Source organism: Eumetopias jubatus, unplaced genomic scaffold (assembly GCF_037043125.1).
Source record: "Eumetopias jubatus isolate StellerSeaLion01/CBP00866 unplaced genomic scaffold, mEumJub1_p1.0 scaffold_10, whole genome shotgun sequence".
NCBI classification, from domain to species: domain Eukaryota; kingdom Metazoa; phylum Chordata; class Mammalia; order Carnivora; family Otariidae; genus Eumetopias; species Eumetopias jubatus.
In genome coordinates, this window is record NW_028274816.1 from 52,048,982 (window position 1) to 52,071,584 (window position 22,603).

General features: G+C 52.2%; 2 protein-coding genes across 4 annotated transcripts; one reads left to right on the forward strand and one right to left on the reverse strand.

Moving 5' to 3' along the window:
* Positions 1–5,146: 5,146 nt before the first annotated feature.
* Positions 5,147–11,193, reverse strand: LOC148163217 (cytochrome P450 2A13-like). Of its 2 annotated transcripts, XM_088027617.1 has the most exons (9): positions 11,014–11,193; positions 10,571–10,733; positions 9,601–9,750; positions 9,193–9,353; positions 7,871–8,047; positions 7,253–7,394; positions 6,670–6,857; positions 5,862–6,003; positions 5,147–5,328 (listed from the first exon to the last, which is right to left on the reverse strand). In XM_088027617.1, exons 1-9 carry the CDS (start codon positions 11,191–11,193, stop codon positions 5,147–5,149), a joined length of 1,485 nt encoding a protein of 494 aa, XP_087883743.1. The 2 variants fall into 2 exon arrangements, with proteins under 2 accessions (XP_087883743.1, XP_087883744.1); XM_088027618.1 differs by lacking the exon at positions 10,571–10,733 and having other exon boundaries at positions 10,995–11,193.
* Positions 11,194–15,475: 4,282 nt separating this feature from the next.
* Positions 15,476–21,522, forward strand: LOC148163218 (cytochrome P450 2A13-like). 2 transcript variants are annotated; one of them, XM_088027619.1, is made up of 9 exons: positions 15,476–15,655; positions 15,936–16,098; positions 16,919–17,068; positions 17,316–17,476; positions 18,622–18,798; positions 19,275–19,416; positions 19,812–19,999; positions 20,666–20,807; positions 21,341–21,522. In XM_088027619.1, exons 1-9 carry the CDS (start codon positions 15,476–15,478, stop codon positions 21,520–21,522), a joined length of 1,485 nt encoding a protein of 494 aa, XP_087883745.1. The 2 variants fall into 2 exon arrangements, with proteins under 2 accessions (XP_087883745.1, XP_087883746.1); XM_088027620.1 differs by lacking the exon at positions 15,936–16,098 and having other exon boundaries at positions 15,476–15,674.
* The last annotated feature ends 1,081 nt before the right edge of the window (positions 21,523–22,603 follow it).

The following is a 22,603-nucleotide window of genomic DNA, read 5'->3' on the forward strand; positions in this document are numbered from 1 at the left end:
TCATTAAGGCACCCACAACCCCTGACTCCCCCAAGGGAGGGTTTAGACCAGGGAGAAATTGACATCCAGGGACTGGAATGCACATCTGGTGGGTTAACGTCACAGAGGCTCCAGCCCCAGACCATGGCTCCATACACCCTACCCCAGTACCATCAGAACCTGCTGATGCACACCAACTTGGAGACCTTGCTGATCCACCATGCACAGTCTGCTCTTTTCTGGCGTGGAACCCTTGGGTATCAGGCTGCTCCATGCCTTCCTTCCTCTGCTGAAGCACCAGACTGCAGAAGCCCCGCCCACAAAGGCAGAGCCGGTCCCAAGCCTCCCACTGAGAGCTTTCCCAGCCCCACCCCATCACACACTTAAGATTTTCAAAGGCTCCTGTTTTCCCTTCTTCCAATTTTAGTATATGTGCTGCCGAAGCGAGCACTCCTGTTTTCCCTTCTAACACACCCGCTTATCACTCCCCATTCTCCCCAGGACTTCTTTGAATCCTGCCCACACCCCAGTGGGGTACCTGACTGGAACCTCCCTGCCCAGAAGCTCCGCCCACATACCCAGTTCTAATCGCCCCAAACTCACCCGTATCTCCAGGACTTCATGACCTGTCCACCCACTTTCCCTAAAAACAACCCGGTCTCTCAGCACTGTGACCCAATGCAACCACTTACCACCATACCATTTGTGACTCCATTAACCCAGTTAGCACCCAGTTAGCATCCCTTCCCTCCCAGTCTGTGGCAAACCCCAAGAAGTTCCTGTGGGCCTGCCTTCTGCTTCTAAAACCAAGAACAGATTCCCCTGGCCGCTCCACATATCCCCACAGAGAGGCCCAACCTCAATGACAGTGCCTGCCCCCTCTAAGGCCCCCACTTGCAGTCTGTGTGCAGCAGGAGAACCACCGCATGGTGGGGCATGCAGGGCTACGGGTGCTGGAGGATCACCAGGCCTTGCCTTACACGGACCCCAAGATCCATGAGGTGCGGGGTTTGCAGATGTCATGCCCCTAAACTTTCAATCCGTGTCTCTAGGGCATACCCCTGATTTCCTCTTCCCCTGTGACAGAGCACAGATATCATAACCCTCCTCAACACTGTTGCCACAACCCCAGCCAATTCTTGATGCCCCAGGAGTTCAACTGCGAGCACTTTCTGGATGCCAGCCAGTCCTTCAGGAAGATCCCCGCCTTCATGCCCTTCTCAGCTGGAGAGAGTGATCAGGGTGGGAATCCCAGCTTTGGAATGTCCAGATTCCCATTCTCCTATCTCCACCCCGACCTGATCCCACTCCCCCTCTCACTGCCTCCTTTCCAGCTATGGAAATACGGGAAGCTTCGAACAGTGTCTGCTTCCTGGGCTCAGAGACACCCCCAGCTCTGGCTGTCCAGTTCTGCAGTTGTAGGCAGAGAGTGACGAAACCCTTTGAGGGAGAGCTTACACGAACATTGTCATCTGGTGCGAGAGAAGTGGTTCTAGTTTCTCGTATTTAGTCTACCATTAGAAGGGGGGAAAATGGTGATGTTTACATAGTAGCAGAAAAATGGAATAATGGTAAGAGGTAACACTTACGATAGTGCCAACGGTGTGCACCTAGCACATGCGAGAAAGACTACAGGGGCGGGTTAAGAAGACACAGAAGCCAGGCCTCTGCTTCTGCATCTCGGCTCGGTCACTGTTAGCTGTGTGGCCTTGAGCAAGTCACAACCTCTCTTCTCAGCTATCATTTCAACTCACACCCTGTTCTTACTCCAGGAAGTCCGAGGTGCCCCGGGCGAGTTGCTGGCGCGCGTGGAGCTCTTCCTCTACCTCACCACCGTCCTGCAGAGCTTCTCGCTGCAGCCGCTGGGGGCGCCCGAGGACATCGACCTGGCCCCAATTGATTCTGGCCGCCAACAGGCCACCTAGGCTCGTCCCAATGCGCCTGCGCAAGCGCTGAGATTTTTTTTTTTTCCCCCCCACCCCCCTCCCCACGTGGGCTGATTTCTCTCGTCGTCACACTCTTTTGGCTGCATCATCCTTGCCATCAAACCCTCCTACCCTCCGCACAATCAGTCTTCCACATGCTCTGTCGCCCGCCCACCGTTACCTACCTACCAACCCGGAGTCAACGAAAGACCTCAAGGAGGAGAAGCCTTATGTTTTAGCCACTTACAGACCCTGAAACTTGCCCGTGTCTCTCCCCTTTCTCTGGAGCTTTTGTTTCGTTTCCTAGGAAAGTTACCTTGGAAATGAACGCGACATAGGCTGCCTGGGTTTAAGGGAGGAGGATGGTTCGTTGCGAAAGAGAGTGAGGTCGCCTCTGCCGGTTCTGGCTGCAAGGAGGGGAGACACTGAGCTGGAACTTCTGCTCTCACCTCCGGGAGCCCACCGTGTAGACTCTGAGTCTCTGGAGGCAGGCTTGGGGGTAAAGACTGTGCAGGACTAAGGAGGAAGGGCAGAGAAAGAAGAATCAAGGCGGAAGGGCGGGAAAAACCAACAACCTACAAGAAATTCTGGACAGAGATAGAACAGGAGACTAACAGAGGGATGGGAAGAGAAAGAGGCACGTGGAAAGGGAGAAACAAGCGAAAAACTGACGCAAGAGAAAGAGAGTAAGAAGTAACGTGTTACCCGTAAGAAATCACCTGTCGCCTAGGATTGTGAATGCTTGACACATACTCACTCATTTATGTCCCAAAATAGACTCATGAAATAGATGCTGAGATTATTATCTCCCCTTAGAGCCTGGGAAAATGAGGCACAGAGGCACTGAATCACTTCCAGGGTCACGCAGCCAGGGAGAGACAGGGCTGGGATTTAAAAACCCAACTTGTCTGGCACCAGTGTCCATGATCTTAACCACTGCTTCTCAATAGAAAAGGAAAAGGCAAGGGGGCGCCTGGGTGGCTCAGTCGATCAAGCGGCTGCCTTGGCTCAGGGCCTGATCCCGGTCCTGGGATCGAGTCCCGCACCGAGTCCGCATTGGGCTCCCTGCTCAGCTGGGAGTCTGCTTCTCCCTCTCCCTCTGCCCCTGCTCATGTGCTCTCTCTCGCTCGCTCACTCTCTATCTCAAATAAATCAAAATCTAAAATAAAGAAATAAATAAAAGAAGAAAAGGAAAAGGCAAGAATATTATTCGCTCACATTGGTCAGCACCCTGCCATACCGGATGGTTAATATTTAAAAGATCACCCTTGGGGGTGTCCTTGTGGGACACTAATAGGTGCTGGGCACTCTACTAGTTAGTAGAATTATATTTAACTTCTTTTAACTTGTTGCTTTTTTTCTTTTCGAACTCTGGCTTGATTTATTTTGGCTAACAAATTTATTTGGGTAACAAACAAACCTGTTTCTCTCCTCAGAAACGTATGGTCTTTTTGAGACAGAGCAGGGACTGTGCTCGGGTCCCCTCAACCCTGACCGGAAACATCCAACATTTTTTTAAAAGATTTTATTTATTTATTTATTTATTTTAAGATTTTATGGATTTATTTGACAGAGAGAGACACAGCGAGAGAGGGAACACAAGCAGGGGGAGTGGGAGAGGGAGAAGCAGGCTTCCCACCGAGCAGGGAGCCCGATGCGGGGCTCGATCCCAGGACCCTGGGATCAGGACTTGAGCCGAAGGCAGACGCTTAACGACTGAGCCACCCAGGCACCCCTAAGATTTTATTTTTTAAGTAATCTCTGCACCCCACATTGGGCTTGAACTCACAACCCTGAGACGAGAGTCGCACGCTCCACCAACTGAGCCAGCTAGGTGCTCTCTAGCTACCTCCATAAGAAGGCTTAGTTGACCTGAGCAGATGCTTAACCGACTAAGCCACCCAGGCGCCCCTTTATGCCATATTTCTTATGATTTTCAACGGAATCATTTTCATTGGTATGCACACTGTCACCTAAATTAAATATATATAAAATAATTGTCCTTATGCTCTTACCAAAGTCTACTCCATGTATTAAGTTGACCCAAGCAATCACAAAGGCCTGGTTATTCATCACTTTGAGGTGACTTATTATCCTTTCTTATAGGGTGTCAGTAAATCCTTCCACCTTTGAGTTCATACATTTTCTTTTCTTTTTAAAAATTTTTTCTTTTTTTTTAATGGTGGAAAGAACATTTAACATGATAACTACCCTCTTAACAAATTAAGTGTGCAATACAGTATTGTTAACTATAGACACAATGTCGTGCTGAAGATTTCTAGAACTTACTCAGCTTCCACAGTGGAAACTATACCTGTTGAATAGCAACCGCCCCTTTTCCCCCTCCCTCTAGCCCATGGCAACCACTGTTCTCCTCTCTGCTTCTATGAGTTTGACTATTTTAGATTCATCCTACAAGTGGATTCATACATTGTTTGTTCTTCTCTCCTTGGCTTATTTCACTTAACATAAAATCCTTAAGGTTCATCCAAGTTGTCACATATGGCAGGATTTCCTTTCCTTTTATGACTGAATAATATTCCGTTGCATGTATAGATCACATTTCCTTTATCCATTCATCTACCAAAGGATATTTAGGTTGTCTGTTTAATAATGATTTGATTTCTTTCTTCAATGTTCTGTAGCTTTCAGCATGTAAGTTCTGCGCCTGTGTTGTTAGAATTATAGTTACCTATTTCACTTTTTTGAGTGACTGTAAATAGTATTGTGTTCTTAATTTTGATTCCCTAGGGTTCATTGCTAGTATGTAGAAAAAACAACACAACGAAAAATTTTGGTGTGTTTAGTGACATTGCTAAATTCATTTATTAGGAGGTTGTGTTTTGTTCTGTTCTGTTCTGCTTTGTCCTTGTGGTAGATTCCTTGGGAATCAGGATTTGCCACCTGTAAAATGGGCATAAACACTGTTCTCTGTTGCATAGGCTTGTGAGCATTAAGCGAGGTGAACGTGTTAATGCTTTTAGCACGGACCTGACAGAGAATATTTGCTCAATAAATAATTTCCCTTCCTCTCGCCCTACCTCTGCAGGGTCTATCTGTACCAAGGTGAACTGACAGGGCCCATTCTTTTCCTCTTCCATCCTCTTTGCTCTTCCTATTTCCCTAAGCCACCTCCCTCCGGCGAGCTCTGCCCTCCGAAACCCCGGCCCTCCCAATAGCCACGTCCCTGACCCTCCCTCTGTTTGCTCCCCCAACCAGTCTCGGGCTCCCTCAGCCTTTTTTCAGCGGGTCTGGAAGCTCATGGTGTAATTCCGTGGGATGGTGGCAAAGCCCACGAGCTTGGGGGACACGTCGATGTCTTGGGGCAGCTGCGGGGACTTGAAGCGGAAGTTCTGCAAGATGGTGGTGAGGAAGAGAAAGAGCTCCATTCTAGCCAGGCCTTCTCCCAAACAGTACCGCTTTCCTGAAGACACAGAACCGGAGGGCTGGAGGTGAGGCCTGCTCCCTTGCCCCTCTACCCACCCCCAGACGCTTTCTCCCAGGGAGGAGGGGCTGGAATAGCGTGGCCTGAGAGGCTTCCAGAGGCGTCTCTAATCCTCTCTGAGCATCAGTTTCCCTTGTGCATGGGATGGGGATGGGCTAGCTGTAGCAATGGGAAATTTCGATGCCCCTTCCGTCCAAGTACACACTCAGATATGGCTGCTGGGCCCTCACCTCCAACCGAGGACTCTAAAGAATTTAAATGACTCTGGACAAATGTCTGACTCACTAAGGGCTTTGATTTTCCCCATCTCTGAAACAGCTGTGGTCATCCTTAACCTTCTGCTTCAGCTCAAGTCGTTATGGGGGTTGGCAGCTGAGGGGTTCCAAGGTAGATCATGAGAGAGACTTCCAAGCTGGAGAAAGACACCACGCTACACCTTAGAGAAGAGAGCTGGGATGAAGGAGCCCCTGTGGGTGGGAGCAGTGGCTTGGCAGCAGACAGTGGTCTCTTACCAACGGAGAAGGGCACAAAAGCATCACTCTTCTTAAACTGCCCGTTCTCATCCAGGAAGTGCTGGGGGTGGAAGTCTCGGGGGTTGGAGAAGAACTTGGGGTCTCTCAGCACGGAGCCCAGCATAGGGAACACGTCAGTGCCCTGGCGAGGAGGAGAAGGGGTATTTGATAAGGTGGAGTGGGGGGAGAGTATGCTGAAAATGCGTGGAGCTTGGAGGGACAATTGGGATGCCCTAGCTGATGAGAAATGGAGGCGTGGGAGGAGTGTGGGTCCTCTTAGGGAGGAGCTTTGGGAGACAGGAGATTCATGTCTCCGAGACAGGAAGCTATGCAGACGTGGGGATTACGTCTCCCGAGCAGGGAAGTTTGAAGAACACAGGTTCTGTGTCTCTTAGGACAGAAGGTGTGGGGGATGTGCAGTTCAAGTCTCCCAAGGCAGGAGGTTGACAGGACATGGGGGTTGATGCTTCCAGAGACAGGAACTTTGAAAAACACTGGGTTTATGTCTCCTAGGCGGGATGTTTGGGAGACGTGAGACTCGTGTCCTTGAGGGAGGAGGTCTAGAAATGAAGTTCATGTCTTTTGAGAGAGGACGTTTGGGGACATGGGGTGCACAATCCTTGCAGCACGAGCCCTGGGGAGATACTGGATTCAAGAATCTCTGAGTGGGAAGGTTGAAGGGTCATGGTGGTTGGGGAAGTGTTTGACTGAGGTGGTGGGACAGGGGCTGGGAAGCTTCTAAGGGGAATGGGGTGCTGGGTCACAGGGAGCAGGTTGGAGGTCCCCTTACGTGGGGCAGGAAAGTTACCTTGGGGAGGAGGAACTCTCGAAACTTGGTGTCCTTGGTGACTCTGCGGGCCAGGCCCATGGGGATCATGTCTCCAAATCTTTGGATCTCGTGGATCACCGCCTCTGTGTAGGGCATCTTGGCCTTGTCCTCAAACTTGGGCTGACGGTTCGTGCCAACCACCCGGTCAATCTCCTCATGGACCTTGGCTGTGGGAGGAGGGGGAAAGTGTTTAGGTACCTAGCAGTCTCAGGGTGGAGATGATAGTCCAAATGTGTACATCCATGTGTGATATGGACGTAGATGATTCAAAACAGACCTTGACCATAAGCATGATTGGTGCAGCGTCCTATTCACCTGCTCTCAACACGGGAGCTGTTTGACTCAGCACAGGAGCTATTTACCCATCGGTTCAGATATTTCAGGATTTTAACAGCCAGTGCAACTCAGCTGGTGCTTATCAGCAGAATATCAGCTAGCATCTGGATAACAGGGTATGTCTGAGGTTCCAGACATCTGGGAAATGTGGGCACATTGCAGTGTGCTCAGAGGAAGTGTAAGGGTCTGTGGCCACCACTTCACTGCCCCGCCCTCACAGTCTTACCCTCCACCTCTGGGTGCTTCATGAGCAGCAGGAAGCCGTACCGCAGGGTTGTGCTGACTGTCTCAGTGCCCGCAGAGAAGAGGGTCAGTGTGGTCATCACCAGGTTCTTCATGTGGAACTCCGTGTTGGGGTTGTTCTGCTCCTGAAGGGAGAGAGGCCTTCAGGCCAGGCCCACTCCCCCTCAGGGCTCTCAGAGCCCTTCTGGGGTCTTTCCATTTGGACCCACCTCTCTTAGGTCCAGACCAGAGGTGGGAAGAGGGACCCTACTTCTGCCAGGGTTTTGTTCAGGCTGCTGGCTCTGCCCAAAATGCCCTTCCCACACTCTTTACCTGCCTGCCTACCTGTCCTTTACTCATCAGCCCTGCTGTTCACTTTTTTAAGGTAGGAATATTGAGGAGAGGGATACAGAGTGCATGCTATACAAGTGTTGCTTGATGGTTTGCACACAGGTCCTGCCCATGGACAAGTGCTGGTGGATGGAGCAGCCACGGTTATTATTGTTGAGACTGTGAGGTTGTTATGAGGGCGATGATTTGAAGGGGCCTCTGCTCGCCCCATCCCAGCCTGGTTTCCCTCTGCGTGGCTTTGCTGCTGTCCGCCCTGGCTGCTGGGCTGTACCTCCTGCATGCGGATGAGGAAGGAGTCGATGAAGTCCCTCGGGGAGTTGGGGTCCAGGGTGCGTTGGTTCTGCTCCACCTTCTTGGCTATGAAGTCCTCCAGACCCTGCAGCTCCTTAAATGCCTGTTGCTGTGGCCCTGGCAGGTGCTTCATCACTGAGGAAAACATCTCATAGAGCTGAGGATGGGGAGACAAGAAAGGGAAGGACAGCTGTTCACTGGCAGGTCCTGCTGGGAGCGGGACCTTTCTCAGGGCAAGGAAGGCAGTGGGTTAAAGGCACCTGTGCAGGTGTTTAGGATTTATACGGAGCATGATGGGAGGAGATAGCTAAGTTTCACGTGAGTGTGAGGGCCTCTTTCCCAGAATGTCGGTGAGATGGGTTGGGACACATCCAGGTTTCAGGTATTGGGGTGAGGCTGGATTGGAGAACACATCTGGGGGTTCAGATATTCAGATGTGGTTGAATTGGGAGACTCATGTTCAGGTGTTGACCTATTTTTTCTGACCGATATGGTGGATCACCTGTTTAGATCTCTAGGTGTGGAGTAGGCTCAGTTGGAGACAAGTACCCAGATATTTCAGGGATATAGAATGGTGGCTTCTGTAGGAGGTGGGGTTGAGGTGTGAAAGTGGGACAGGTATGCAAGTGTTGAGGAGGGGGAGATACCTGTTCATGTGTTTCAGATGTTCACAGGGGCTGATGGGGGGCACTTCTGTAAGTGAGTCAGCTGGGTTGGGGGACAAGATTTGGGCGTTTGGGGAAACGTCTAGCCAGGTGTTTACATGTGTAGGGGTCTTCTTGGTTGGGTCACCTGTCCAGATGTTCAGGTGTTTCGGCGGGCTCTATAGGGGCACTTCTCTAGGTGGTTTGGGGCACCTGTGCAATTACCAAATAACTTGGCAGGCTGGGTTTTATAGCGCCAGGTGTTCAGGTATTCAGGAGGTGGGCTGAGGTGGTCACTTGTTCAGGTGTTAAGGTATTAAGAGATGGACTATCGTAATAGGGACCGGTAGGTAAGTTGGGATGGGAACACATCCCCAGGCGGCATGGCTGGGCCAATAACATGTACCTTGCCTGCAGGCTCTGTTCATTGTTTGTTTGGTTTGGTTTTTGGTTTTTTTGGTTGGGGGCAGCATGTGTTGAGATATCCAGGTGTCCTTGGAAAGTGGGTGTTCTGGTGTAACCATTGCATTGTCACAAGAGTGGCTTTGATGGAACCTGGTCTGGAGGAGGATGGCAGTTTGGGGCACCCGTTTCCATGGGGGAAAGCAATTGGTGGGTTGTGGTAGGGGTGTTGTAGAGCCAGACTGGGACAGGTTACCTGCCCCATAGAGGTAGCTGTGAACTGGAAGCTTCCCAGCATCATACGCAGCAGTGAGAGGAACTCTTCGTCCTCATAGTCAAAGCGGTCCCCAAAGACAATGGAGCTGATGACGTTGGACACTGTTCGGCTCAGGAAGAAGGTGGGATCGATGAAGGCACCTGGGGAATGGGATGAGTTGGGGAGGAGACAGGGATTTGGGGGAGCGTCAACTGGGCGGTCTGATGCCAGCCTGAGTATTGGAGGAGGGCACTGGAGTGAGGAGCCAAACGTCCAGCACAAGACCCCAGAGCCTGGAGCCCTGATGCCTTCCCCCAAGCCAGTCCCCTTCCCAGTGGAGAAAGGGTGCGTCCGTGTGGGTGTACCCTTCCTTCTTGCTCACTCCCGACCCCCTCCCCCGCCGCTCACCGCGTGTGCCCCGGAGGGCCTCGATGAGGAAGCCCGCCTCCTCCTGGATGCGCTCCTCAATGCCGCGCTTGCCCACTCCAAAGTCCCGCAGTGTGGTGATGGAGAAGCGCCGGAGCTGCTTGGCTCGCTCCCCGTTGCTGAATGCCACGCCTGGGGAGGGAGCGTGGGGGTGTGGTGAGGCGGGGAGGGGCGGGGACAGAGGTGGGCAGAGGTGAGCGGATCCCGGAGTGGGAGGATGGGTTGGGGGGTGAGGGAGACGGGGAGAAATACAACTCAGGGTCAGAGAAATACTGAAAGAGATAGAGACCGGCTTGGAAGAAAAGAATCAGAGGGAGACAGGCAAGTCAGATGCCCAGAGAAACCAAGCTACATGCGGAGACACATAAGCAGAGGGAGAGAGGGAGGAAGGAGGAGCCTGACCTCCGTGGAGACCTGGGAAGTGGCAATAAAAATCACGGAGGATCCTAACGCTGAGCTGGAGAAAGAGGAAAATACGGAAGGACAACAGAGAGGGTCTGGAGAGAGGAGAAGATGTTTCCAGAGCTGAAGGCATGGGGTGTGAAGCAGAAATAAGGTGAGATTCTCACACAGAGGAGGAAAAGACAGACAGAGGGAGACAGAAGCACGGGGAAGCTCAGAAGCTGAGAAGGAGTAAGGGGCAAGGACACGGGGATTGAAGACCGGGGCTCCAAGGCAGAAATGCCAAAGAACTGCTCCCAGGCCCAGGGAAAGGAGAGGCATCCGTGAGAGAGAACAGAGAGGTGGGCCGAGAAGCAGGGGGAATAGAGACTCAGACACCCTGAGTCAAGCTAGAGAGGAGCAAGGAGAGGCCACGATAACCAGGGATAAGCACAGAGGGAAGCAGGGGTAGAACTCGGCCACAGCTCTGGGTGAGTGAGTCAGGAGAAGAACAGTGGGGAAACTGAGGCCAAGTGTGCCTGACCACACGCTCCCACCCGGAGCGCCTCACCATAGCCTTGGAAGAGATAGTCGAAGGTGGCCTGCTCGCCTCGCCCACTGAACTCCTCAGCCTGGTCCACCAGAGCCTCCTTCACCGCCTCGTGTCCACACAGCACCACGATGCGCCGGGGCCCCAGGTGGACCGTGAAGACCGGGCCATATCGCTCGCTGATCTGATGGAGGTGGGAGTGCTTAGAGGCTGCGGCCCGCACTGGGAACTGGCCCTGTGCCCAGCCCTCACCTACTGCGTGCATCTCCTCCAGGTTCTGACACTCAAGGGGCTGGACATCCCCAAATCGGCTCTTTCTTGTCTAGGACCCTGCTGGCCAACCTGCAAATTTCCACTTTCTTAAGACTCTGGTCCAACCTTGCCCATCCCCTGCCACCAAGTCCCAGCTCATTTAGGCAGACTTCCAGCCCCACCCCCATTCCACCCATCCCATGTCCTGACACCTTCATGAGAGAGTTGTACATCTGTTGTGTATTCAGCTGCAGGTAGTTTCCGATGAAGGGCAATGGGGTGGGTCCCGGAGGAAGCTTCCCCCAGAGTTTCTTCTGCCTCCAGACAGACATCAAGACCATTATGGTCAGGCAGGCCAGCAACGCCACCAGAAGCAGCCCTGAGGCCAGCATGGTGGCACTGGGAGAGATGGTCAGATGGTGCCGGCTGGGCTGGTTTGACTTTATACCAACTGGGAGAGAAAGGCGGAGTTAGGTGCTGATTATATAATTGTACCATTTCACTTTCCAGGTACACCCCCCCACCCTGGGCTCACTGCTGAGCTTGGCACACAGCCAATGAGGCAGGAGGAGGGGACCCCAGGAGGATTAACAAGGAGTAAGTCCCAAGACAGAGTGTGTTGCCCCTCAGGAGGGACCACCCCAGGGCTGTAGGATTGATTGAAGCAGTAGACAAATTCCAGAACTGAAGAATTTAGAATACTTGTATGTGGAGTCCCCTAAGTTTTGGATTTTCCGTCTCAGAGTGAGACGGGACCATAACATTGTGGATTTTTAGGTCTCCAGAGAAAAGAATCCAGGGATCTGGGTTTAAGACTGTTGGAATGGAGAGTGCCCAGATGGCTCAGTCAGTTCAGCTTCTGACTCTTGATTTTGGCTCAGTTCATGATCTCAGTGTTGTGAGATGAGCCCAGCATCAGACTCTGTGCTGGGCTGGGCAGGGAGCCTTCTTAGGATTCTATCTCTCCCTCTTCTCCCTCTGCACCCCCCTCTCCTTCTGCCCCTGCCCTCCCTCTGCCCTCTGTCCCCCCGACTCCCCTGCCCCCTGCCAGTGCTACCTCACTCTTTTTCTAAAAAGAGAAAGAAAGAGAGGAAGAAAGGAAGGAAAGAAGAAAGAAGAAAGAAAGAAAGAAAGAAAGAAAGAAAGAAAGAAAGAAAGAAAGAAAGAAAGAAGGAAAGAAGGAAAGAAGGAAAGAAGGAAAGAAGGAAAGAAGGAAAGAAAGAAAGAAAAGAAAGAAGAAAGAAGTAAGAAAAAGAAGAAGGAAGGAAAGAATCAGTTGAAATGGGACAGCATGTGTGGCTGTCCTTGTGGATTTGGGGTTTTTGATGAGGAGGAATGCATGTTTAAAGGTCTCAGGAGGGGGGCGCCTGGGTGGCTCAGATGGTTAAGCGACTGCCTTCGGCTCAGGTCATGATCCTGGAGTCCCGGGATCGAGTCCCACATCGGGCTCCCTGCTCAGCAGGGAGTCTGCTTCTCCCTCTGACCCTCTTCCCTCTCATGCTCTCTATCTCTCATTGTCTGTCTCTCAAATAAATAAATAAAATCTTAAAAAAAAAAAAGGTCTCAGGAGGGGAGCAGGTTGTTGGGTGGCTCAGTCAGTTAAGCATTGGACTCTTGATCTCGGCACAGGTCTTGGTCTCATGGTCATGAATTCAAACCCAGCGTAGGGCTCCAGGCTGGGTGTGGAGCCTACTTTAAAAATAAAAAGGGTCTCCCTGGCTCTCTCCCCACTCAGTCGTTTTCCCAAACCTCTCCCGCCATCTCTCCCTCCGTGTGCTGCCAGCAGCCCTGCCAAAACCAGAATCACCCCAGACGGACCTCCCACACCCTCCCACCCCAGCTCCTCTTCTCAAGTGCCCCCTTCCCACTGGTGGGGAAACCCAGCCCCAGGAAGGGGGAGTAAGCATGCAGACCAGGAGACACAGGAGCCCCTGCCCACTCTCTGTTGTCTGTCCTCAGGATTCTCACACACCAAATGGGAACATTAGTAGCATGACTACTAACAGCAACAATGGAAATGATGAACCTAGTGAGCTCCCCCAGGGATCTGGGTAGGACCGGTGAGGCTTTCTGTAAATTATGCCCCTTGAGACACTTGGGACTCTTTGGCGCCATATGGGTGGATGTCATTACTATTTCCAAATCCTACCCAGGCCCTCTGCCCCAGAGACCACTAGTTACTCTTCCTTCCTAAGAAAGGTTCCACTTAAACGTGGCTCTGGACTTCTACCCCTTTCCCAACCACAGACAGGCAGTGACACTGATCCTGACCTTGCTCTGAGGTCCCAGTGGGGATTCTGGGCACCAGAGGAGGTGCTGTGTCCGAAGCAAAGTTCGGTCAAAGCCTGGGGGAGGAACCGACTCTTTGATCCTGCTGGACTCCCGTATACTTCTGGGAACCCCGCATCACAGCCAGGGCTCCTCCCGCACCCCAAGACCCTCAGATCCACTCCCTGGGATCTCCCCTCTCGATGGCAGGAGAGGTTTGGGAAAACTCCTGAGTGGGGAGAGAGCCAGGGAGACCCTTTTTTGTTTTTTAAGTAGACTCCATACACAGCCTGGAGCCCTATGCTGGGTTTGAATTCATGACCATGAGATCAAGACCTGTGCCGAGATCAAGAGATCCCAGAGAGTGGATCTAAGGGTCTTGGGGTAAGGGAGGAGCCCTGGCTGTGATGCGGGGTTCCCAGAAGTATACGGGAGTCCAGCAGGATCAAAGAGTCGGTACCTCCCCCAGGCTTTGACCGACCTTTGCTTCGGACACAGCACCTCCTCTGGTGCCCAGAATCCCCACTGGGACCTCAGAGCAAGGTCAGGATCAGTGTCACTGCCTGTCTGTGGTTGGGAAAGGGGTAGAAGTCCAGAGCCACGTTTAAGTGGAACCTTTCTTAGGAAGGAAGAGTAACTAGTGGTCTCTGGGGCAGAGGGCCTGGGTAGGATTTGGAAATAGTAATGACATCCACCCATATGGCGCCAAAGAGTCCCAAGTGTCTCAAGGGGCATAATTTACAGAAAGCCTCACCGGTCCTACCCAGATCCCTGGGGGAGCTCACTAGGTTCATCATTTCCATTGTTGCTGTTAGTAGTCATGCTACTAATGTTCCCATTTGGTGTGTGAGAATCCTGAGGACAGACAACAGAGAGTGGGCAGGGGCTCCTGTGTCTCCTGGTCTGCATGCTTACTCCCCCTTCCTGGGGCTGGGTTTCCCCACCAGTGGGAAGGGGGCACTTGAGAAGAGGAGCTGGGGTGGGAGGGTGTGGGAGGTCCGTCTGGGGTGATTCTGGTTTTGGCAGGGCTGCTGGCAGCACACGGAGGGAGCGATGGCGGGAGAGGTTTGGGAAAACGACTGAGTGGGGAGAGAGCCAGGGAGACCCTTTTTATTTTTAAAGTAGGCTCCACACCCAGCCTGGAGCCCTACGCTGGGTTTGAATTCATGACCATGAGACCAAGACCTGTGCCGAGATCAAGAGTCCAATGCTTAACTGACTGAGCCACCCAACAACCTGCTCCCCTCCTGAGACCTTTTTTTTTTTTAAGATTTTATTTATTTATTTGAGAGACAGAGAATGAGAGACAGAGAGCATGAGAGGGAAGAGGGTCAGAGGGAGAAGCAGACTCCCTGCTGAGCAGGGAGCCCGATGTGGGACTCGATCCCGGGACTCCAGGATCATGACCTGAGCCGAAGGCAGTCGCTTAACCATCTGAGCCACCCAGGCGCCCCCCTCCTGAGACCTTTAAACATGCATTCCTCCTCATCAAAAACCCCAAATCCACAAGGACAGCCACACATGCTGTCCCATTTCAACTGATTCTTTCCTTCCTTCTTCTTTTTCTTACTTCTTTCTTCTTTCTTTTCTTTCTTTCTTTCCTTCTTTCCTTCTTTCCTTCTTTCCTTCTTTCTTTCTTTCTTTCTTTCTTTCTTTCTTTCTTTCTTTCTTTCTTTCTTTCTTCTTTCTTCTTTCCTTCCTTTCTTCCTCTCTTTCTTTCTCTTTTTAGAAAAAGAGTGAGGTAGCACTGGCAGGGGGCAGGGGAGTCGGGGGGACAGAGGGCAGAGGGAGGGCAGGGGCAGAAGGAGAGGGGGCTGCAGAGGGAGAAGAGGGAGAGATAGAATCCTAAGAAGGCTCCCTGCCCAGCCCAGCACAGAGTCTGATGCTGGGCTCATCTCACAACACTGAGATCATGAACTGAGCCAAAATCAAGAGTCAGAAGCTGAACTGACTGAGCCATCTGGGCACTCTCCATTCCAACAGTCTTAAACCCAGATCCCTGGATTCTTTTCTCTGGAGACCTAAAAATCCACAATGTTATGGTCCCGTCTCACTCTGAGACGGAAAATCCAAAACTTAGGGGACTCCACATACAAGTATTCTAAATTCTTCAGTTCTGGAATTTGTCTACTGCTTCAATCAATCCTACAGCCCTGGGGTGGTCCCTCCTGAGGGGCAACACACTCTGTCTTGGGACTTACTCCTTGTTAATCCTCCTGGGGTCCCCTCCTCCTGCCTCATTGGCTGTGTGCCAAGCTCAGCAGTGAGCCCAGGGTGGGGGGGTGTACCTGGAAAGTGAAATGGTACAATTATATAATCAGCACCTAACTCCGCCTTTCTCTCCCAGTTGGTATAAAGTCAAACCAGCCCAGCCGGCACCATCTGACCATCTCTCCCAGTGCCACCATGCTGGCCTCAGGGCTGCTTCTGGTGGCGTTGCTGGCCTGCCTGACCATAATGGTCTTGATGTCTGTCTGGAGGCAGAAGAAACTCTGGGGGAAGCTTCCTCCGGGACCCACCCCATTGCCCTTCATCGGAAACTACCTGCAGCTGAATACACAACAGATGTACAACTCTCTCATGAAGGTGTCAGGACATGGGATGGGTGGAATGGGGGTGGGGCTGGAAGTCTGCCTAAATGAGCTGGGACTTGGTGGCAGGGGATGGGCAAGGTTGGACCAGAGTCTTAAGAAAGTGGAAATTTGCAGGTTGGCCAGCAGGGTCCTAGACAAGAAAGAGCCGATTTGGGGATGTCCAGCCCCTTGAGTGTCAGAACCTGGAGGAGATGCACGCAGTAGGTGAGGGCTGGGCACAGGGCCAGTTCCCAGTGCGGGCCGCAGCCTCTAAGCACTCCCACCTCCATCAGATCAGCGAGCGATATGGCCCGGTCTTCACGGTCCACCTGGGGCCCCGGCGCATCGTGGTGCTGTGTGGACACGAGGCGGTGAAGGAGGCTCTGGTGGACCAGGCTGAGGAGTTCAGTGGGCGAGGCGAGCAGGCCACCTTCGACTATCTCTTCCAAGGCTATGGTGAGGCGCTCCGGGTGGGAGCGTGTGGTCAGGCACACTTGGCCTCAGTTTCCCCACTGTTCTTCTCCTGACTCACTCACCCAGAGCTGTGGCCGAGTTCTACCCCTGCTTCCCTCTGTGCTTATCCCTGGTTATCGTGGCCTCTCCTTGCTCCTCTCTAGCTTGACTCAGGGTGTCTGAGTCTCTATTCCCCCTGCTTCTCGGCCCACCTCTCTGTTCTCTCTCACGGATGCCTCTCCTTTCCCTGGGCCTGGGAGCAGTTCTTTGGCATTTCTGCCTTGGAGCCCCGGTCTTCAATCCCCGTGTCCTTGCCCCTTACTCCTTCTCAGCTTCTGAGCTTCCCCGTGCTTCTGTCTCCCTCTGTCTGTCTTTTCCTCCTCTGTGTGAGAATCTCACCTTATTTCTGCTTCACACCCCATGCCTTCAGCTCTGGAAACATCTTCTCCTCTCTCCAGACCCTCTCTGTTGTCCTTCCGTATTTTCCTCTTTCTCCAGCTCAGCGTTAGGATCCTCCGTGATTTTTATTGCCACTTCCCAGGTCTCCACGGAGGTCAGGCTCCTCCTCCCTGCCTCTCTCCCTCTGCTTCTGTGTCTCCGCATGTAGCTTGGTTTCTCTGGGCATCTGACTTGCCTGTCTCCCTCTGATTCTTTTCTTCCAAGCCGGTCTCTATCTCTTTCAGTATTTCTCTGACCCTGAGTTGTATTTCTCCCCGTCTCCCTCACCCCCCAACCCATCCTCCCACTCCGGGATCCGCTCACCTCTGCCCACCTCTGTCCCCGCCCCTCCCCGCCTCACCACACCCCCACGCTCCCTCCCCAGGCGTGGCATTCAGCAACGGGGAGCGAGCCAAGCAGCTCCGGCGCTTCTCCATCACCACACTGCGGGACTTTGGAGTGGGCAAGCGCGGCATTGAGGAGCGCATCCAGGAGGAGGCGGGCTTCCTCATCGAGGCCCTCCGGGGCACACGCGGTGAGCGGCGGGGGAGGGGGTCGGGAGTGAGCAAGAAGGAAGGGTACACCCACACGGACGCACCCTTTCTCCACTGGGAAGGGGACTGGCTTGGGGGAAGGCATCAGGGCTCCAGGCTCTGGGGTCTTGTGCTGGACGTTTGGCTCCTCACTCCAGTGCCCTCCTCCAATACTCAGGCTGGCATCAGACCGCCCAGTTGACGCTCCCCCAAATCCCTGTCTCCTCCCCAACTCATCCCATTCCCCAGGTGCCTTCATCGATCCCACCTTCTTCCTGAGCCGAACAGTGTCCAACGTCATCAGCTCCATTGTCTTTGGGGACCGCTTTGACTATGAGGACGAAGAGTTCCTCTCACTGCTGCGTATGATGCTGGGAAGCTTCCAGTTCACAGCTACCTCTATGGGGCAGGTAACCTGTCCCAGTCTGGCTCTACAACACCCCTACCACAACCCACCAATTGCTTTCCCCCATGGAAACGGGTGCCCCAAACTGCCATCCTCCTCCAGACCAGGTTCCATCAAAGCCACTCTTGTGACAATGCAATGGTTACACCAGAACACCCACTTTCCAAGGACACCTGGATATCTCAACACATGCTGCCCCCAACCAAAAAAACCAAAAACCAAACCAAATAAACAATGAACAGAGCCTGCAGGCAAGGTACATGTTATTGGCCCAGCCATGCCGCCTGGGGATGTGTTCCCATCCCAACTTACCTACCGGTCCCTATTACGATAGTCCATCTCTTAATACCTTAACACCTGAACAAGTGACCACCTCAGCCCACCTCCTGAATACCTGAACACCTGGCGCTATAAAACCCAGCCTGCCAAGTTATTTGGTAATTGCACAGGTGCCCCAAACCACCTAGAGAAGTGCCCTTATAGAGCCCGCCGAAACACCTGAACATCTGGACAGGTGACCCAACCAAGAAGACCCCTACACATGTAAACACCTGGCTAGACGTTTCCCCAAACGCCCAAATCTTGTCCCCCAACCCAGCTGACTCACTTACAGAAGTGCCCCCCATCAGCCCCTGTGAACATCTGAAACACATGAACAGGTATCTCCCCCTCCTCAACACTTGCATACCTGTCCCACTTTCACACCTCAACCCTACCTCATACAGAAGCCACCATTCTATATCCCTGAAATATCTGGGTACTTGTCTCCAACTGAGCCTACTCCACACCTAGAGATCTAAACAGGTGATCCACCATATCGGTCAGAAAACATAGGTCAACACCTGAACATGAGTCTCCCAATTCAACCACATCTGAATATCTGAACCCCCAGATGTGTTCTCCAATCCAGCCTCACCCCAATACCTGAAACCTGGATGTGTCCCAACCCATCTCACCGACATTCTGGGAAAGAGGCCCTCACACTCACGTGAAACTTAGCTATCTCCTCCCATCATGCTCCGTATAAATCCTAAACACCTGCACAGGTGCCTTTAACCCACTGCCTTCCTTGCCCTGAGAAAGGTCCCGCTCCCAGCAGGACCTGCCAGTGAACAGCTGTCCTTCCCTTTCTTGTCTCCCCATCCTCAGCTCTATGAGATGTTTTCCTCAGTGATGAAGCACCTGCCAGGGCCACAGCAACAGGCATTTAAGGAGCTGCAGGGTCTGGAGGACTTCATAGCCAAGAAGGTGGAGCAGAACCAACGCACCCTGGACCCCAACTCCCCGAGGGACTTCATCGACTCCTTCCTCATCCGCATGCAGGAGGTACAGCCCAGCAGCCAGGGCGGACAGCAGCAAAGCCACGCAGAGGGAAACCAGGCTGGGATGGGGCGAGCAGAGGCCCCTTCAAATCATCGCCCTCATAACAACCTCACAGTCTCAACAATAATAACCGTGGCTGCTCCATCCACCAGCACTTGTCCATGGGCAGGACCTGTGTGCAAACCATCAAGCAACACTTGTATAGCATGCACTCTGTATCCCTCTCCTCAATATTCCTACCTTAAAAAAGTGAACAGCAGGGCTGATGAGTAAAGGACAGGTAGGCAGGCAGGTAAAGAGTGTGGGAAGGGCATTTTGGGCAGAGCCAGCAGCCTGAACAAAACCCTGGCAGAAGTAGGGTCCCTCTTCCCACCTCTGGTCTGGACCTAAGAGAGGTGGGTCCAAATGGAAAGACCCCAGAAGGGCTCTGAGAGCCCTGAGGGGGAGTGGGCCTGGCCTGAAGGCCTCTCTCCCTTCAGGAGCAGAACAACCCCAACACGGAGTTCCACATGAAGAACCTGGTGATGACCACACTGACCCTCTTCTCTGCGGGCACTGAGACGGTCAGCACAACCCTGCGGTACGGCTTCCTGCTGCTCATGAAGCACCCAGAGGTGGAGGGTAAGACTGTGAGGGCGGGGCAGTGAAGTGGTGGCCACAGACCCTTACACTTCCTCTGAGCACACTGCAATGTGCCCACATTTCCCAGATGTCTGGAACCTCAGACATACCCTGTTATCCAGATGCTAGCTGATATTCTGCTGATAAGCACCAGCTGAGTTGCACTGGCTGTTAAAATCCTGAAATATCTGAACCGATGGGTAAATAGCTCCTGTGCTGAGTCAAACAGCTCCCGTGTTGAGAGCAGGTGAATAGGACGCTGCACCAATCATGCTTATGGTCAAGGTCTGTTTTGAATCATCTACGTCCATATCACACATGGATGTACACATTTGGACTATCATCTCCACCCTGAGACTGCTAGGTACCTAAACACTTTCCCCCTCCTCCCACAGCCAAGGTCCATGAGGAGATTGACCGGGTGGTTGGCACGAACCGTCAGCCCAAGTTTGAGGACAAGGCCAAGATGCCCTACACAGAGGCGGTGATCCACGAGATCCAAAGATTTGGAGACATGATCCCCATGGGCCTGGCCCGCAGAGTCACCAAGGACACCAAGTTTCGAGAGTTCCTCCTCCCCAAGGTAACTTTCCTGCCCCACGTAAGGGGACCTCCAACCTGCTCCCTGTGACCCAGCACCCCATTCCCCTTAGAAGCTTCCCAGCCCCTGTCCCACCACCTCAGTCAAACACTTCCCCAACCACCATGACCCTTCAACCTTCCCACTCAGAGATTCTTGAATCCAGTATCTCCCCAGGGCTCGTGCTGCAAGGATTGTGCACCCCATGTCCCCAAACGTCCTCTCTCAAAAGACATGAACTTCATTTCTAGACCTCCTCCCTCAAGGACACGAGTCTCACGTCTCCCAAACATCCCGCCTAGGAGACATAAACCCAGTGTTTTTCAAAGTTCCTGTCTCTGGAAGCATCAACCCCCATGTCCTGTCAACCTCCTGCCTTGGGAGACTTGAACTGCACATCCCCCACACCTTCTGTCCTAAGAGACACAGAACCTGTGTTCTTCAAACTTCCCTGCTCGGGAGACGTAATCCCCACGTCTGCATAGCTTCCTGTCTCGGAGACATGAATCTCCTGTCTCCCAAAGCTCCTCCCTAAGAGGACCCACACTCCTCCCACGCCTCCATTTCTCATCAGCTAGGGCATCCCAATTGTCCCTCCAAGCTCCATGCATTGTCAGCATACTCTACCCCCACTCCACCTTATCAAATACCCCTTCTCCTCCTCGCCAGGGCACTGACGTGTTCCCTATGCTGGGCTCCGTGCTGAGAGACCCCAAGTTCTTCTCCAACCCCCGAGACTTCCACCCCCAGCACTTCCTGGATGAGAACGGGCAGTTTAAGAAGAGTGATGCTTTTGTGCCCTTCTCCGTTGGTAAGAGACCACTGTCTGCTGCCAAGCCACTGCTCCCACCCACAGGGGCTCCTTCATCCCAGCTCTCTTCTCTAAGGTGTAGCGTGGTGTCTTTCTCCAGCTTGGAAGTCTCTCTCATGATCTACCTTGGAACCCCTCAGCTGCCAACCCCCATAACGACTTGAGCTGAAGCAGAAGGTTAAGGATGACCACAGCTGTTTCAGAGATGGGGAAAATCAAAGCCCTTAGTGAGTCAGATATTTGTCCAGAGTCATTTAAATTCTTTAGAGTCCTCGGTTGGAGGTGAGGGCCCAGCAGCCATATCTGAGTGTGTACTTGGACGGAAGGGGCATCGAAATTTCCCATTGCTACAGCTAGCCCATCCCCATCCCATGCACAAGGGAAACTGATGCTCAGAGAGGATTAGAGACGCCTCTGGAAGCCTCTCAGGCCACGCTATTCCAGCCCCTCCTCCCTGGGAGAAAGCGTCTGGGGGTGGGTAGAGGGGCAAGGGAGCAGGCCTCACCTCCAGCCCTCCGGTTCTGTGTCTTCAGGAAAGCGGTACTGTTTGGGAGAAGGCCTGGCTAGAATGGAGCTCTTTCTCTTCCTCACCACCATCTTGCAGAACTTCCGCTTCAAGTCCCCGCAGCTGCCCCAAGACATCGACGTGTCCCTCAAGCTCGTGGGCTTTGCCACCATCCCACGGAATTACACCATGAGCTTCCAGACCCGCTGAAAAAAGGCTGAGGGAGCCCGAGACTGGTTGGGGGAGCAAACAGAGGGAGGGTCAGGGACGTGGCTATTGGGAGGGCCGGGGTTTCGGAGGGCAGAGCTCGCCGGAGGGAGGTGGCTTAGGGAAATAGGAAGAGCAAAGAGGATGGAAGAGGAAAAGAATGGGCCCTGTCAGTTCACCTTGGTACAGATAGACCCTGCAGAGGTAGGGCGAGAGGAAGGGAAATTATTTATTGAGCAAATATTCTCTGTCAGGTCCGTGCTAAAAGCATTAACACGTTCACCTCGCTTAATGCTCACAAGCCTATGCAACAGAGAACAGTGTTTATGCCCATTTTACAGGTGGCAAATCCTGATTCCCAAGGAATCTACCACAAGGACAAAGCAGAACAGAACAGAACAAAACACAACCTCCTAATAAATGAATTTAGCAATGTCACTAAACACACCAAAATTTTTCGTTGTGTTGTTTTTTCTACATACTAGCAATGAACCCTAGGGAATCAAAATTAAGAACACAATACTATTTACAGTCACTCAAAAAAGTGAAATAGGTAACTATAATTCTAACAACACAGGCGCAGAACTTACATGCTGAAAGCTACAGAACATTGAAGAAAGAAATCAAATCATTATTAAACAGACAACCTAAATATCCTTTGGTAGATGAATGGATAAAGGAAATGTGATCTATACATGCAACGGAATATTATTCAGTCATAAAAGGAAAGGAAATCCTGCCATATGTGACAACTTGGATGAACCTTAAGGATTTTATGTTAAGTGAAATAAGCCAAGGAGAGAAGAACAAACAATGTATGAATCCACTTGTAGGATGAATCTAAAATAGTCAAACTCATAGAAGCAGAGAGGAGAACAGTGGTTGCCATGGGCTAGAGGGAGGGGGAAAAGGGGCGGTTGCTATTCAACAGGTATAGTTTCCACTGTGGAAGCTGAGTAAGTTCTAGAAATCTTCAGCACGACATTGTGTCTATAGTTAACAATACTGTATTGCACACTTAATTTGTTAAGAGGGTAGTTATCATGTTAAATGTTCTTTCCACCATTAAAAAAAAAGAAAAAAT